At 44.9% G+C, this 14,382-nt stretch overlaps 1 protein-coding gene across 5 annotated transcripts in view; it reads left to right on the top strand.

Annotated features, from left to right (window-relative positions):
* Positions 1-14,382, top strand: part of ABCA5 (ATP binding cassette subfamily A member 5) — a 36,723-nt gene that overhangs the window by 1,522 nt on the left and 20,819 nt on the right. For 2 of the 5 annotated variants that reach the window (XM_027654419.1, XM_027654418.1), the window contains exons 2-13: positions 3,250-3,388; positions 4,040-4,153; positions 5,015-5,219; positions 6,400-6,558; positions 6,823-6,920; positions 7,539-7,768; positions 8,968-9,109; positions 9,950-10,138; positions 10,451-10,598; positions 11,808-11,976; positions 13,527-13,585; positions 14,091-14,201. In XM_027654419.1, coding sequence (XP_027510220.1) covers positions 4,049-4,153; positions 5,015-5,219; positions 6,400-6,558; positions 6,823-6,920; positions 7,539-7,768; positions 8,968-9,109; positions 9,950-10,138; positions 10,451-10,598; positions 11,808-11,976; positions 13,527-13,585; positions 14,091-14,201 — 1,615 coding nt within the window. In that variant the 5' untranslated portion in view covers positions 3,250-3,388; positions 4,040-4,048. The other 3 variants (XM_027654421.1, XM_027654420.1, XM_027654422.1) reach the window with 3 other exon arrangements.

The following is a 14,382-nucleotide window of genomic DNA, read 5'->3' on the forward strand; positions in this document are numbered from 1 at the left end:
GGCCTGGCTCTGCTCCGTGTCGTTCCTTGACCCCGCAGTGGAACGAGGATGAGTTTGGAGGGAGCGGTTTGCGGTTGAGGGGCTCCCCGGGGCTGCGCAGCCCCAGGCACGGCTGGGCTTCCCCTTGGGGATCAGATAAGGGGGAAAATTCAGCCCGTTTTTAGAGATCCATAAATAGAGCATCTCGCTTTATTATTGTATATTATTATATTCGCAATTTAAATAATTGAAGAGCAGTAAAGAGCACATCAGAGTTTTGCTTAAGTACCATTTCAGCTGCCGTCTTCTTGCAGCAAGATCAATAATCTTATTTTCTGACCCTTCTGCAGGTGTTGTTCACTGATAAGTTGTTTTTTCCTCAAGCCACGGCTCAATTAGCTGAGGCTCTCACCCTCCTTGCTTGGTTTTCTTTTGGTTTTGGTTTTGTTTTTTTGGAGTTTTTTTTGGTTTTTTTTTTTAGCTTAAAATACAAGGAAAACATGATGTGCAGCACTAAGTCATCATCTGACCTTTAAAGACTGTTGCCAGGCTGATTCTGGGGAAGGGAGGAGAGCCTTCCCAAGTATCAGCTGAGCATTATTTAAGTAGCATTGGCATCTCCCATGTGGAATTAAAGCCCCAAACGCAGTCATTTCCTTGAGATTGCTTTGATTGAGATGCCCACAAGCAGTTGTGTGTCACCTGCTTCCCTTGTCAGTGCAAATCATAAGTCTGTGGCTAAATTGGGGGAGCATTTCATAGGCTCAGAGTGTTTTCATTTTGTCCAGAATTATTCAATTAAATGCTTTGGTAGCTTTTTCTGCTCAGCCTACGTGCTCATTTTCTTCATCTGGAGTTTCATGGAGGATTTGGGGTTGTCTTTTTTATCCCAAATACAATTTTTCACCATACAAGCAATGCTTCTTCAGTGTCCTTCATCATCATATAGCTTCAGTTGCTTACATGGAGGTGGCAGGTGTAGTATGAAAAGTTAATTAACATTCTTAAAATGACCCTTCCTCCAACCTGGGTGATGTAAATTAAAGCGTGGCAGCGTTCCAGTGAAGATGTGGGAGTGTTTTGGTTTTTATAAGTGGATAGAAAATAATTAGAGAAACAGTAACTGGCACTGGTGATTGAATGTGATTAAATCATCTCGGCCAAATTTTAGATTTTTAAAACAGAGAAGTGTGGCTGAGGGAAGGAGTTGCTGTGTCAGACCATCGTGCTTCTTCTCTACTAAGTGCTTTTGAGATGTGCTCCTGAGAGCAAACAGTGGCAATCCAGGCACTTGGAGGACGTGCTGTGAGCAGAGGGGAGACAGACAGTGTTTTTTATGACCTGTAAGCAATAACTGCTGCTTTTGATTATTTTGAAAACACTCTGCTGTCAGTGTGAAGCGTTCCTTCCTCGAAAATATCCGGAGGAGTTGTACTCATTTTTCCTGCAGGACTCAGTTACTATCACGGGTTGGCGCTTAAGCATTTTGTGGTTGGATTTTTTTCCCTTTTTTTTTTTTTTTAAGCAAAATATTATTTTTTTTTTCCCTTTAAATTTTATTTTCACGTTTGAAGTAGATTTGGTGTGACTTTAAGGGCAGCGCTCCGGGCTGGAGGTGGGATTCCTTCCCAAAGCTTCTCTTTCAGCAGTGAGCAGCTGTGCCCCACGTGGGTCCTCGTGCTGTGGGGGGGTCACTGCTCCCTGGAGGACCCCAAAACACAGCCAGAAGAGCTGGGAGCGGGGGGATTTGGTCCCTTTTAGCCCCTCTCTCCTCCCTCCTGCACTCAGACACAGGCTCTCAGTGCTGTCTGTGTGTAAGGTGTTTGTGTGTTTGAAGTTCTCCCAGCTCAGCTTGGCGGGACTGACATCTGAGCAACCTCTAGTGAGATGCTGTCTGGGCTCCAAAAATAGATTTCCGTATTAAAATACAGCCAGGGGAGGAAGTTTGAGCCATGTGGTGTCTAACAGATAACTCAGAAACCAGGTCCTGCTGTTGCCAAATACCTCCAAAATCATTGGGATAAATAGAATCTCTAACACTGTGTTAGAAAGCAAGGTATTATTTTTATTTTCAGTGCTGGGTGTGTACGTGGCCAACAAAACTCCTGCCTCCACACAGACACCAACACATCACTTTTTCACCTATTTGTACATTTTTAGCAAACAAAGAAATTAATGCTCATTGGTTCTTAATTACAGAATTCTCTTTCATTAGTCAGTATTCTGCCTTCTATTGGTTATTAATTTCTCAATTTCTGTTCTAATTAAGGCCACATTTGTAGTCTTTTTAGTATCTTTTTCCCCATTAGGGACTTTCAGCACTTACACTGAATTCTTTGTTAGTTCTTTCATCTTCTGGTTTCTGCAAAAGGACCTTGTAGGTCATAAATCCGTGTCCCAAATGTCCAATTTCAACAATGCATCTTTCTCTCTCCCAGGCTTTGTCCATTGAAGCATATCAAGGTTAACTTTAGCAAAACTTAAGAGTTTCAGTACTTTTCCCAAGCTGTGTCCTCACAGAAGTTACTCATGACAACTTTTTACTGTGTGCTGGCTAAAAGTAATTTAAGGCCTGACACACAACCTGTGATTAATTAAAGAGGGGAGACCTCATCACTCTCTACAACTCCCTGAAAGGAGGTTGTAGCCAGATGGGGGTTGGTCTCTTTTTCCCAGGCAACTCTCAGCAAGACAAGAGGGCATGGTCTCAAATTGTGCCAGGGGAGGTTTAGGTTAGATTTTAGAAAGAATTTCTTTCCAGAGAGGGTAATCAACCATTGGAATGGGCTGCCCTGGGAAGTGGTGGATTCTCTGTCCCTGGAGGTTTTTAGGAAGAGACTGGATGTGGCATCAGTACCATGGGCTGGGAACTGCAACGGTGTTGGATCAAGGGTTGGACTTGATGATCTCCGAGGTCCCTTCCAACCCAGCTGATTCTGTGATTCTGTGAAAGCAACTAACCGATAGATTAATTAGGATCATTAAAAAGTTAGAAAAGCGATGTGATTTCCAACTACTGCTGCAGAGCTGCCTGGAGAACACAGGCACCAGGAACATCAGCCTGCCTCTGGAATGAGTGTTGGTAGCTGCAAAGCCTGGAACATGGACGAATTCCTGAAATCTGCACTGAGTTTTGGCCGAAGAGCCGAGGAGTGACTCAGTTGTTCACTGGGGGTGTGTGGGTGGGGTTGGAAGGGTGGCAACCGCGGAGCTGTGCTGGTGCTCTGCTGTCCCTGCCGGGCAGCTCACGGTCATGTTCCACCTTCACAGATGAAATATTCCAACATCCACAGGTGAGGAAGCAGCGGGAGGTGCGGATCGACCCATAACTCCAAACCTGAGGCAGCAAAGTGGTGGCAAAACCGGGGAGAGAAACCCGCCGGGCCCCCAGCCCGCCGCCCCTCAGCGGGTACGTGCAGGCCGCTGTCTCCCGGGAAAGCCTTTTTTAATTGGATTTAAGCGTTTTCCTCTTTCCAAAAGGTTGCCCTGGGCCCTCGTGTGCTGTGCAGCGGGGCTAATGAAAAGGTTAAAATGTAAGGGGAAGGGAACTAAGCAGTGCTGGACGTGCTCCAGGATGGAAGGGGGTTACTCACGGTAAATTGAACAGCTCGCCCGGGGTGAGCTGGCTCTGGCTCTCGGATGCATCGCCCTGGCTGGATGCCCTCAGCTCCTACCATGGATGCTGGAATTCTGCTCCCGGAGAAATGCTTGGGTTTGTAGTTTATGTGGGAAAAAAATAAGCCCAGGTTAGGTCAAGTCTGGCGAGCTCGCCTAGAGCTGGTCCTGCCCTTGGGTGGAGGGTTGGCTCAGGGGCATCCTGAGGCATCTTCTGCCTGGATTCCCAGCTGGATTCCCCGACTCTAAAGGAGCGTTACCGATTTCTCCATGTAGCAGGCACCCAGCACATGTATCAGGAGGCATTTGACATATGAAAAACTGAAAACAAAACAATTCTACAAAAATGTAGAAATAGGAGGCACCGAAAGCTGCGACTGCCCAGCTTTGGATTTTTAAATTGTATTGTCACTTAATATTGATTTATTTGCTTTTCCCAAACTAGTCTTGAAAAATGGCACCAGCTGCTCCCAGAGAAGCAGGAGTATGGAGACAAACCCGAGCTCTCCTGTTCAAGAACTGTCTTATTAAGGGAAGGACTAAGAAAAGCAGTGTCCAGGTAAGGGGGGAGTCCTTGGGTCCTGCTGCTGGTGCATCCACAGTTATTCTGTGCTTAAATAACTCCAAAATCAGAGACAACACTCGGTTTTATTATGATGGTTACTAAGCTTTGTGGTCTGCATTGAATTTTGGGTTGAAATAGGCTTTTTCAGAAGATGTTTTGTGATCCTTTGGTTGAAGATGTATCCTAATGTGCAAGGCTTTATACAGGAAAAATAAAATTATAGATACAGACAATATAAAAATATTAGTTAATGTGTTAATAACTAGTTAACCTATTAATACTGTATATACTGTAGTATATATCTATACATATTTATAACATAATATAATTAATAGTAATTAAAATGTCCTTGAATGTTGCCATCTTAGTGCACCTTGACAAGCATTTGCACCTGTAATTACACAGAATAGCAGGGTGAGACCTCCCCAAAAGATTTTTACCTTTTCTAACAGTTCAGCCCTGTGTGTGGATGATGTGATGGTACTTGAGGATGAATTTTGAGGAGAAGAAGAGGCAGTGCAGTGCTTGGCTGGGCTCATTTAGTGGTTCACAGCTTGTGTTTTGCCTCTTCCTGAAGAGCATGAGTTTGCAGATGTTTAAAGCTTGTAGAATTGTCCCTTTGGGCCTTAAAATGGCTTCTTAGGTTACTAATGCAGGTGATTAAAATCCTGCTTCAGTGCCAGGGAAGGATTTGGCATTAAAGTCGCTGTTGCATTGAAAACATCCAGGGAATTTCACAGCCAAGAAACTGAGCTCACGGTCCCTCCTTTGAGCTTCGTGCAGGAGAATCCTGGGGAAGGTTTTATTTCCACGGCTGCTCTTTGAAATGCTCATTTTTTTTTTCCCTTTGTGCAGGAGGTCCTTTTCCCCCTGTTTTTCCTGTTTTGGCTCATCCTGATGAGCATGATGCACCCGCACAGGAAGTATGACGAGGTGCCCAACGCCAACCTGGGCACCCTGGACACCTCCCAGCTGGTGAACTTCGTCGTTGGGTACACGCCACCCACCCGGATGGCACGAGAAATCATGAAGAAAGTGGCCTTTGATAACTTTGAAGATGGTATTCACACCCTAAACGTTGTGTTTTTCTCCCTAAATCCCTCTCTGTGACTTGTGTTTGGAGAGGGAGCTCACGGGTGCTGCTAGTAGGAAAAATCCATTTATTTTTCCATCCGAGTGAAGGCGTTGGTGGGTTTTTTTTTTGTTGTTGTTGTTTTTCCTTGGGTGACAAATGTTCTGGCACTGCCATCTCGAAGTGATTCCCGTTCTCCTGGTGCAGCCAAAGTGTTGTGTGGCTGCAGGGAAAGGTTTGGGTACAAAAAGCCCCTGAGCAACTCTAGGGCTGATTGACACCTGTCCTGTCACATCCTGGGGCAAACTCAGGAGGTGGTGCTGTCCCAGGTTGTGTTTTCTATCCTGGTGTCACTATGAAAACAACATTTTTAATGTTTTTTAAATGCTTATTCTCATTAACACTTTGTCACCTCTTCTCTTGAAAGTGATTTTCCTTTTCTTTTGCCTTTTTTTTCCCCCTGATTGGTTTTTCCCCCTGTTTGTTTTTTCCTCTTTTTCTCCTTGTTTGTTTTTTTCCACACTTGTTTGGGTTTTCCTGTTTATTATTTTTCTTCTGTTTGTTTGTGCTTTCCTTGTTTGTTTTTCCTGGGTTTTGTTTATTTCCCCCATCTATTTGGTTTTTTTCCTATTTGTTTTTCCATTCATTTGGATTTTTCTACTTGTTTGGGTTTTTCATTTCTCTGTGTTGTTCCATTTGTTTGGGTTTTTCTCCTTGTGTTTTTTTCCTATTTTTTTCTTTTATCTCTTTTTTTTTTTTCTCCAGTGCTCTGCCTGCACACCTCACACGTGTGACAGAAACTTATCTCTCCAAACCCACTGATGTATTTTTAGTTTGACATCTTTGATTCTCCTCTTCGTGTTCCTCCTGCTTCAGAGGAACCTGACCTGGGATACTTCCAGGGATGGAGCATCTACAGCTTCTCTGGGCAACCTGTGCCAGGGCCTCCTTGCCCTCACAGGGAAGGATTTCTTCCTAAAATCTTTTCTAAACCTACTCCCTGTCAGTTTGAACCATTCCCCCTTGACCTGTCATACATATATACATTTATATATCTCCAAACTCAAGTGATTAACGATTAACACGATACTTTAAAACCATTGCACGTTTTTTTCTCCCTGCTGTGCCAATACCTAAATCAACACGATGATTTCTTAATATCTCTAAGGCATCATCACTGAGGAGTATTTAAGTGAGGAGGAGCTGCAAGAGGCCAGTGCTGTCAAACCCTCCAACTTCGTGGGGGTCGTGTTCAAGGATTCCATGTCCTACCAGCTGAGGTTCCACGACTCCATCGCCATGTCCTCCATTTATACGGAATCCAGAGGTGAATGTGAACTCTCTCACATGTGCTCTGCAAGGGGATAAACTGGAAAAATCATTTTCTATTTTTGTTTTCAGGTCTGGTGTTGCATATATTGATTTATGGAGGTTGTTTGCAGCACTGTCGGGGGTGGGCCTCGAGCTGCGTGCTGGGGACAGGGCAGGTGTAACTCTGGTTTTTGGCATTTTAACACAGAGCCAGGGAATCTTAGAGTGGCCTGGGCTGAAGGGGGCTTTATGGATCATCATTCCCTGCTTTATTCTGCAGCCAGCTGCTCCAACCTGGGGAAGGGCTGTGAGTCAGTGACCTACTGGAGCTCGGGGTTCACGGCGCTCCAGGCCTGTATCGATGCTGCCATTATACAGGTAACTGGAAAAAACCATCATAAACCCAGGGAAGCTCAGCTCCAGGGGCTACCTTGGCTCTGGCTGCTTGTCTGATGTTGGCTGCTAGTTGTGGGAAAGGCCATCTCAGAAGTCATCTGGACCCTGATGAGAAGGCAGAATGTTTTGGCTGTGCTTTGCTGTATTTTGTGCAGAACTGCTCTTGTTGGGCTGAATAATGTGAATGTTTGTCTCTAACTGCATTCAAATGAGCCTGAACACCCATCACAACAGTCCTCAAAACACAAAGGCTCACAGTGCTCACCCCAAAATGCCATTTCAGGTGCTGTCCTAAAAAAGCTGCAGAATTTGCCTTATTTTGGTGTCAGTGTTGATCAGCAATTTTTCCCAGTTCCCCTCCCCTCATCCCGCTCGTGGAGGGAGCAAATTTCATCTTTTCAAGGGCTAGAAATCTCACATTTGCTAATTTTGTCTCCAGGTGTTCAGATATTCTCCAGTTTTCCTGCTTTTGGGTTGGGATTTGGGGTCTTCAGATCCCTCCCTGCCAGTGGGGATGGAGATGGAGCTGAGCTGGAGTCTGGGATGGGGCTGAAAACTCAGGAGCAATCCCAAAATAACTCTTCCTTCTCTTCCCTTCAGCTGAAGACGAATCAGTCGGTTTGGGAACAGCTAGAACTGACGAAAGCAGTGGTTATGGGAGAGGCTGCTGTGGTGGAAATAGATAATTTCCCCCGTGCAATCATTTTAATTTACCTGGTGATCGCCTTCTCCCCATTTGGGTATTATTTGGCAATTCATATTGTGGCAGAAAAGGAGAGGAAGTTGAAGGAATTCCTGAAAATATTGGGACTCCATGACACTGCTTTCTGGTATGTGAGTGTTTAGTATAACTTGTTCTTTATAAAAGAATTATATAAAAATATATATATATATATAAAGAATTATTTAAAAAAAACCACTTTCTAGGAAAACTCTTCCATCCTTCATTTTGTAAAATTATTTTCAGTCTGATTAACTGAAAACAACCAGAAAGGGAAATATTCTTAAAAGCAAAGATAGAGACACTTGCACTATCATGAAAATATGAATATTTTAGTAAGTAAACACCAGAGTAATACTGTTGCATTTATGCATGTGAAGCTGTGCCAGACTTAGAGGGATCAAATCTGATGATGTGTGAGATTTTTATGTAGGTTTTTCATTCTCTTTTAAATATTTTTGGCTCAGTACCTCCTTTCCTAGAGGCTCAAGAGGTAACCTGCAGTCTGTTCAGAGCTTAGCAGCAGTTTCCCTGACACATAATTAAATAAATCCAACTCTGTAATTTTAACAAGACAGAGTAGTTGAAGCAACAGGTTTTAATTTGTTTCCTTACTGTCATGGAAATTGTCCTGTGCAATACAATGTTTTATTTTTTCCCCACATGAGAGGATGTGCTAATTTGAAGTCACTGATAGCTGAAGAGATAAAAACCAGGTCTGGCTTTGCCCTTTCCTGCAGCGTTTTCACATCTGTCCCCACTGCACCATTCCAACCACCTGGGCTTGTTGGAATGATTTTTTTTTTTCTCTACTTCTGAGGAAATGTGTCATTTTTTTACTACCTGCACACAAACCACCCTTGCTTCCTGAGGTCAGAGTTGCTCACAGGCTCACAGCTCTGCTTTTCAGAAGAAAAGGATTTTATTACCCTGCCCGGCGACTGGAATGACTAGTGGATTAAATTTTAAATAGAATTTCTTGAATTATTGAAACCTGCAACTCTGTTACTCTCTTTTGGTTATACCAGGGAATTAACTATGCAAGTTTAAAAAAAAAAAAAAAATAGTGAATCATCTAATTGTGTATCTTTAGCTGCTGTGGGTATCTGTGTGTGCTCTAGCGCCAAGAACAATTCCAGGGGTGTTTACAAGAGCTCTTTTATTTGGGGGCTCTTGTTTTGTTCCAAGCTTGGCCTTTGGTGCAGCTGTCTGGAATATTAAAGAATGGTGGGTTTAGCTATTTGTGTGGCTGGTTCAGGCTGGGGATTCATTGCCTGGTTTCTGTTCTTTCTCCCCCTTTGTTCCTAGGCTTTCCTGGGTGCTGCTCTACGTGAGCCTGATTTTTGTCATGTCCATTCTCATGGCAGTGATCGCCACGGCCTCCTCCCTCTTTCCCCAGAGCAGTGCCTTTGTGATATTTCTCCTTTTTTTCCTGTATGGAGTCTCCTCAGTAAGTATTCCTGGTCTTGTTAAATTCAGCCCTCCCATCCCTGTGGGTTTTGTTCTTCCCTTCCCACCTGATCTGTTCTCTCTCCTAAAGCATTTGGGACAAAGCTTCTGTAGGACCAAACAGTGCTGGGTGTCTGACCTGTCCCATCCCCTTCCTTGGCTCTTCTCCAGTTCAGGATGTTCTACAGGTGTCACCCATCACTACGGGAAAGACATTTCCCTACTAAAACATCTGGGTTTAAAATAATCAGTCTTTGAGCTGAAAACACTGTACAGAACCATTTTGCAGTCCAAACCCACATCCTCTTCAAAACATTTGTTGTTACTATATAGTGTAATGCTAAAAGCCTAATTAAAGCTCAGAGAATTATATTAGAATATGTTATAAATATATTTATATAGCCTGTCTGAGTTTATAAGCAGCCAGTGCCCAAGTAGGTATTTGTTTGCTGTCACTGGCAGAAGGGACACTCACCAGGGTGGAGGTGCACACTCAACCCTATAAAAGAAAAATTAGAAACCATCATTATTTTCTGTGCTCTGTCTCCTGACATCTCTGGGGAATCTGTCCTGATGCTCTGGAGGGATATAAAAGCTGTGTAGGTGTGGCACTAAAGGACATGTTTCAGTGGTGGCCTTGGCAGTGCTAGGGAAGCAGCTGGACTCTGATCTGAAAGCTCTTTTCCACACAAAATGATTCCATGGTTCTGTGTGGGTGAATGCTGTCGTGACTATACCAGGAAAACGATATCAAGAGGCAAAATGGCATTTCACCTTAGTTTTTCTCTACCTGTATTATTAGTTTTAAAACAGCACCTTCCTCTCTGTTTTTTGCCCTCAGGTTTTCTTTGCCCTTATGCTGACACCTCTATTTAAAAAGTCAAAGCACGTGGGTATAGTGGAGTTCTTGGCCACGCTGGCTTTTGGGTTTGTGGGCCTGAACATTGTCCTGCTGGAGGATTTCCCCAAATCTTTCGTGTGGTTTCTCAGCCCTTTGTGTCAGTGCAGCTTCTTGATCGGTGTCGCACAGGTAAAGAACCACCAGCTCCTCATCATCCCCTTCTCATGGATCATTTTCAAAGAGATCTGGATGGAGATACTCTTAAACAGTTATTTTATTTCTAATAAACTGATGATGGGGAGGGAAGATGCCTGTTTTAATAACTTCCCCTGGGAGTTTGATATCAAACCCCATCAAGGAGCTGTTATTCTTGGTGTTTGTTGCTGTGATCTCAGTCACTTCCTCATTATTTTTGTTTCTTTTGCCAAGTTTTGCCCTGTGCTGTCCTGTCTTTCAGGCTGGCCCAGTGCTGGTGTGTAACATCTCCCTCTCCCTGTGCAGGTCATGCATCTGGAAGATTATGAAGATGGGGCAACATTTGCAAATATAAATGATGGTCCTTACCCACTCTGTATCTCTCTTATTTTGTTGGTGCTGGACAGCATCTTTTACCTGCTTGTAGCTGTGTACCTTGACCAGGTTATCCCAGGTATGTTCCCAAGAGCTGAACTGTGCAAGGATCACCAATTCCTGCAGTCCTGAGACCCCCTCAGACTGGTGGCATCTCTCCCTTAAATTCAGCTGTGGAGAAAGGAGGTGATGCTGTTTGCAGATAGATTTTTATGCTGTGACTCAGAATACTTTTAGCTGAAATAATTTATATTCTGTTAAAGTTGTGAGGTGTGAGGAAGGGTTTTGGCATGTTGAGAATTGCTGGCCCTAAAAAGTGAAATTTTTTCTGTCTTTCTAGAGGAAAAACTTCCTTACTGGGCTAATGAATGCTTCAACCTTTAAAATTTGCTCTTTGAGGGTTGAAAATCAAAGACTCCTCTGCCTGTTCCAGACCTTTCCCTGTGACAGAAGTACTTTAACATGAAACACAGAATAAAGTTGTTAATCTTATGACTAAATCCTGGTTAAGCCCCTCAGCTCCGTTCACCTCTGATCCCTCTGGATTTGTATTATTGTGTTTAAGTCACCATTTTTTCAGTCCTGGGGATTTCTCTTGCACAGAGGGAGATTTGCACATGTATTTAAACTCCTGGCCAACCTGGAGCCTGCCAGCAGTGTTGATGGGAGCAGTGCCTTAAGTGCAGATGGTTAAACTCTGCTGAAGGATATTGAGGTCCAGGAGCAGGTCCAGAGGAGGGCAACAAGGCTGGTGAAGGGTCTCAAGCACAACTCCTATGAGGAGAGGCTGAGGGAGCTGGGGCTGTTCAACCTGGAGAAGAGGAGGCTCAGGGGAGACCTCCTCACTCTCTACAACTCCCGGACAGGAGGGGGGAGCCGGGGGGGGTTGGTCTCTTTTCCCAGGCAACTCTCAGCAAGACAAGAGGGCATGGTCTCAAGGTTTAGGTTGGATATTAGAAAGAATTTTTTTACAGAGAGGATAATCAGCCATTGGAATGGGCTGCCCAGGGAATTCTCCATCCCTGGAGATTTTTAAAAAGAGACTGGATGTGGCATCAGTGCCATGGTCTAGTGACCACGGCGGTGTTGGATCAAGGGTTGGACTTGATGGTCTCCGAGGTCCCTTCCAACCCAGCTGATTCTGTGATTCTATGAAGAAACCCCTCTGGAACAGACGTGCAGGGTGGCTCGTGGACCTCTCACGGGAGAGCTCGCGGCTTTTGGAGCTAAAACCCAAAAGCTGAGGAATATCTGACGGGAAGCTGTGGGTTTTCCCTGTGTTCTCCAGGGGAGTTCGGGCTGCGCCGCACCCCGCTGTTCTTCGTGAAACCCTCGTTTTGGTCCAAGCACAGGAAGAATTACAAGGAGCTGTACGAGAGCAGCATCAACGGCAGCTTGAGCTTCAGTGAGATCGTGGAGCCCGTGCCCTCGGAATTCCAGGGGAAAGAAGCCATCAGGTACAGCCCCACGTGCAGGCGAGCAGGTCACCTGGCTTCCCCGGGAATTTTTTTTTTTTTAACGTGGGATTTGAAAATCCCCTCTCGGTTCCGTGCCCGTTGGATTCAAATAGCATATGGTATGCATTGCAGAGAGCCCAGAGCGGCTCCTTCCCCGTGAATCCCCAGCATCAGTGGGTGCTCTCCAAGGGTAAATCGCTGGGCTTAGAGGGAGGGTTTGTTTGTGGATGGTTTTCCTTTGGTTGGAGTCCTCTCCAGCCCGGCTGGTTTTCCGTTCCCTCCGTTTCACTGAGGCCACGGGTGGTGTAAGCTGTTGCAGATGTTGGAGCGTCTGCTCTACTGGGAGGGTTTAGTTTCTGGTAACGCATATTTTAGGACAAAAAGCCGAATTCTAGGGTTGTGTGAAGGCTGTGGTGTTCTCCACAGACCAGGGGGGAACTTCATGGTGGTTTTACCCGGCTGCCACATACGAGAGTGTAAAAGGAAACTGAGAAATAGATGTCCCCACTCTCATCTTTCGTGCTGTGCTGTGTGTCACCTGCTGTCTTGCACCTGGACTGTCATTGCTTTGTGGTGTTTCTCAGATGTTATTTTCAATGTCTTCCTTCGAGCCCTTGTTGCCATCATTTTCCGGTGACATAGCCTGATGGGAGATGGGGAGCTCTGCATCTTCACTCCTGGTTGGCTTCACTAGTCTCAAATAAATATTTGAGCTCAGTGACCAGAATGAGTCTTGTCCACACAATCCATGTCTCTCTGGGCACCTGCCGTGGGTTCAAGGGTCCGGTTTTAATCCTGATGTTCACATGAGAACATTGTGACTGTTGTTGCATTAAGTCCATCCAGCCTGGACTCTTCCCATATCATCCCTTCAACAACTCTCTAGAATTTTCACACTATCTTGTCATCTTTACATGTGCAGGTTTTCTTTTCTTTCATACCTGGTTTTCCTCCCTGCTTCTCAGCCATAACCCATTCCCATCCTCATTTCCAGGGCAGCCAGGCTTCCAAAATCCATCCTGAAGGATGGGCGCCTTCAGGTTTTTCTCATTTGGGAAACCAGTGGGGCTGGAAGAAGGTTTTTACCTTTCTTGGAGAGAAAGATACCTGCTTTCTTTTACCTAATTTTGATGAAGAACTGTCAGTAATCACATTTTTAGAGTCTGTTCTACTAATACCTCTTTTCTATATCATATCTGTGGAGTCTTTTGTGGTATTGTGCAACCACTGGGGAGTAGCTCTTCCCTTTTCTACCTTGAGAAACCTCTAGTGTGTTGTTCTGCCATGTGAAAGAGACACAGATTTTAAATAATTCAAGTTGTCAACAGAGGAAATACCTTAGAAGGTGATCAGAAAAAGCTTTCTGATGCCAGGGTGGAGATGGGCAGAGCTCATCAAGATGTCCTGTCTCTTGACATGCCTTGATGGGTCTTGAACGTGTCTGGTGCCACTTTGGTCTGATCATCTTGTTGTGACTGTTGCCAAGTATTGATCATTCAAAATGACATATAAAGATCCTGAAACAGTTTGTACAATATGTCTTCTTTCAGAATCAGCTGTGTTCAGAAAACATTCAGGAAAAAGGGGGAAACTGTGGAGGCTCTCAGAAGTAAGAACATTTTAGCTTTTTAGCTGCTTATCAGATGCAGAGGAGCAATAGCTGAATTGCTGAGTGATCTTTTGTGTTTCAGTTCAGGCTTTTTGGTTTCTTTTAGAGGGGTGGGACCTTGGAGTGTGAATGCCAGATGTGCCTGTGTGTGTATTCTCTCACAGCTTGGGCAGTACTCTTGTTTAGAACAGTACCCCAAGAAATGAACCCTTATCACTAAGGAAAGCCTACTGGTATCATCCCTGTTATTCCTCCTCTGCCCTTGTGGTGATATGATCTTCCCTGCCCCTTCTCCCTGATATTTTCATCTTGTTTCCCTGTGAGGCTTTTAGATGTGGGTGCAGGGCCTATCCCATGCCCGGCCATGGAGGTAAGGTGTGCCCCCAGCAGAGTGTGAATGCATACCCCATATGTTAGTATTTGAATTTACCTCTGCCTTGGGAGCTGGCTCCAGGTGCCAGGAGCACATCCCTGACATCTCCTCTTCCTCTACCCCGGGGACCAGATTTGTCCTTTGACATCTACGAGGGTCAGATCACGGCTCTGCTGGGGCACAGCGGCACCGGGAAGACGACGCTGATGAACATCCTCTGTGGGCTGTGCCCACCCACAGATGGTGAGTCCTCAGGGCTTTTGGGTGCCCTGCTTTCAAAACCATGATCTTTTTTTTCAGGATGCACCAAACTTTGAAATAGAATCATAGAATCACTGGGTGGTTTGGGTTGGCAGGGGCCTTAAAGCTCATCTCATTCCACCCCCTGCCTTGGGCAGGGACACCTTCCCCTATCCCAGGTTGC

This window comes from Corapipo altera, unplaced genomic scaffold, assembly GCF_003945725.1.
Source record: "Corapipo altera isolate COAL_440 unplaced genomic scaffold, ASM394572v1 343, whole genome shotgun sequence".
NCBI classification, from domain to species: Eukaryota; Metazoa; Chordata; class Aves; order Passeriformes; family Pipridae; genus Corapipo; species Corapipo altera.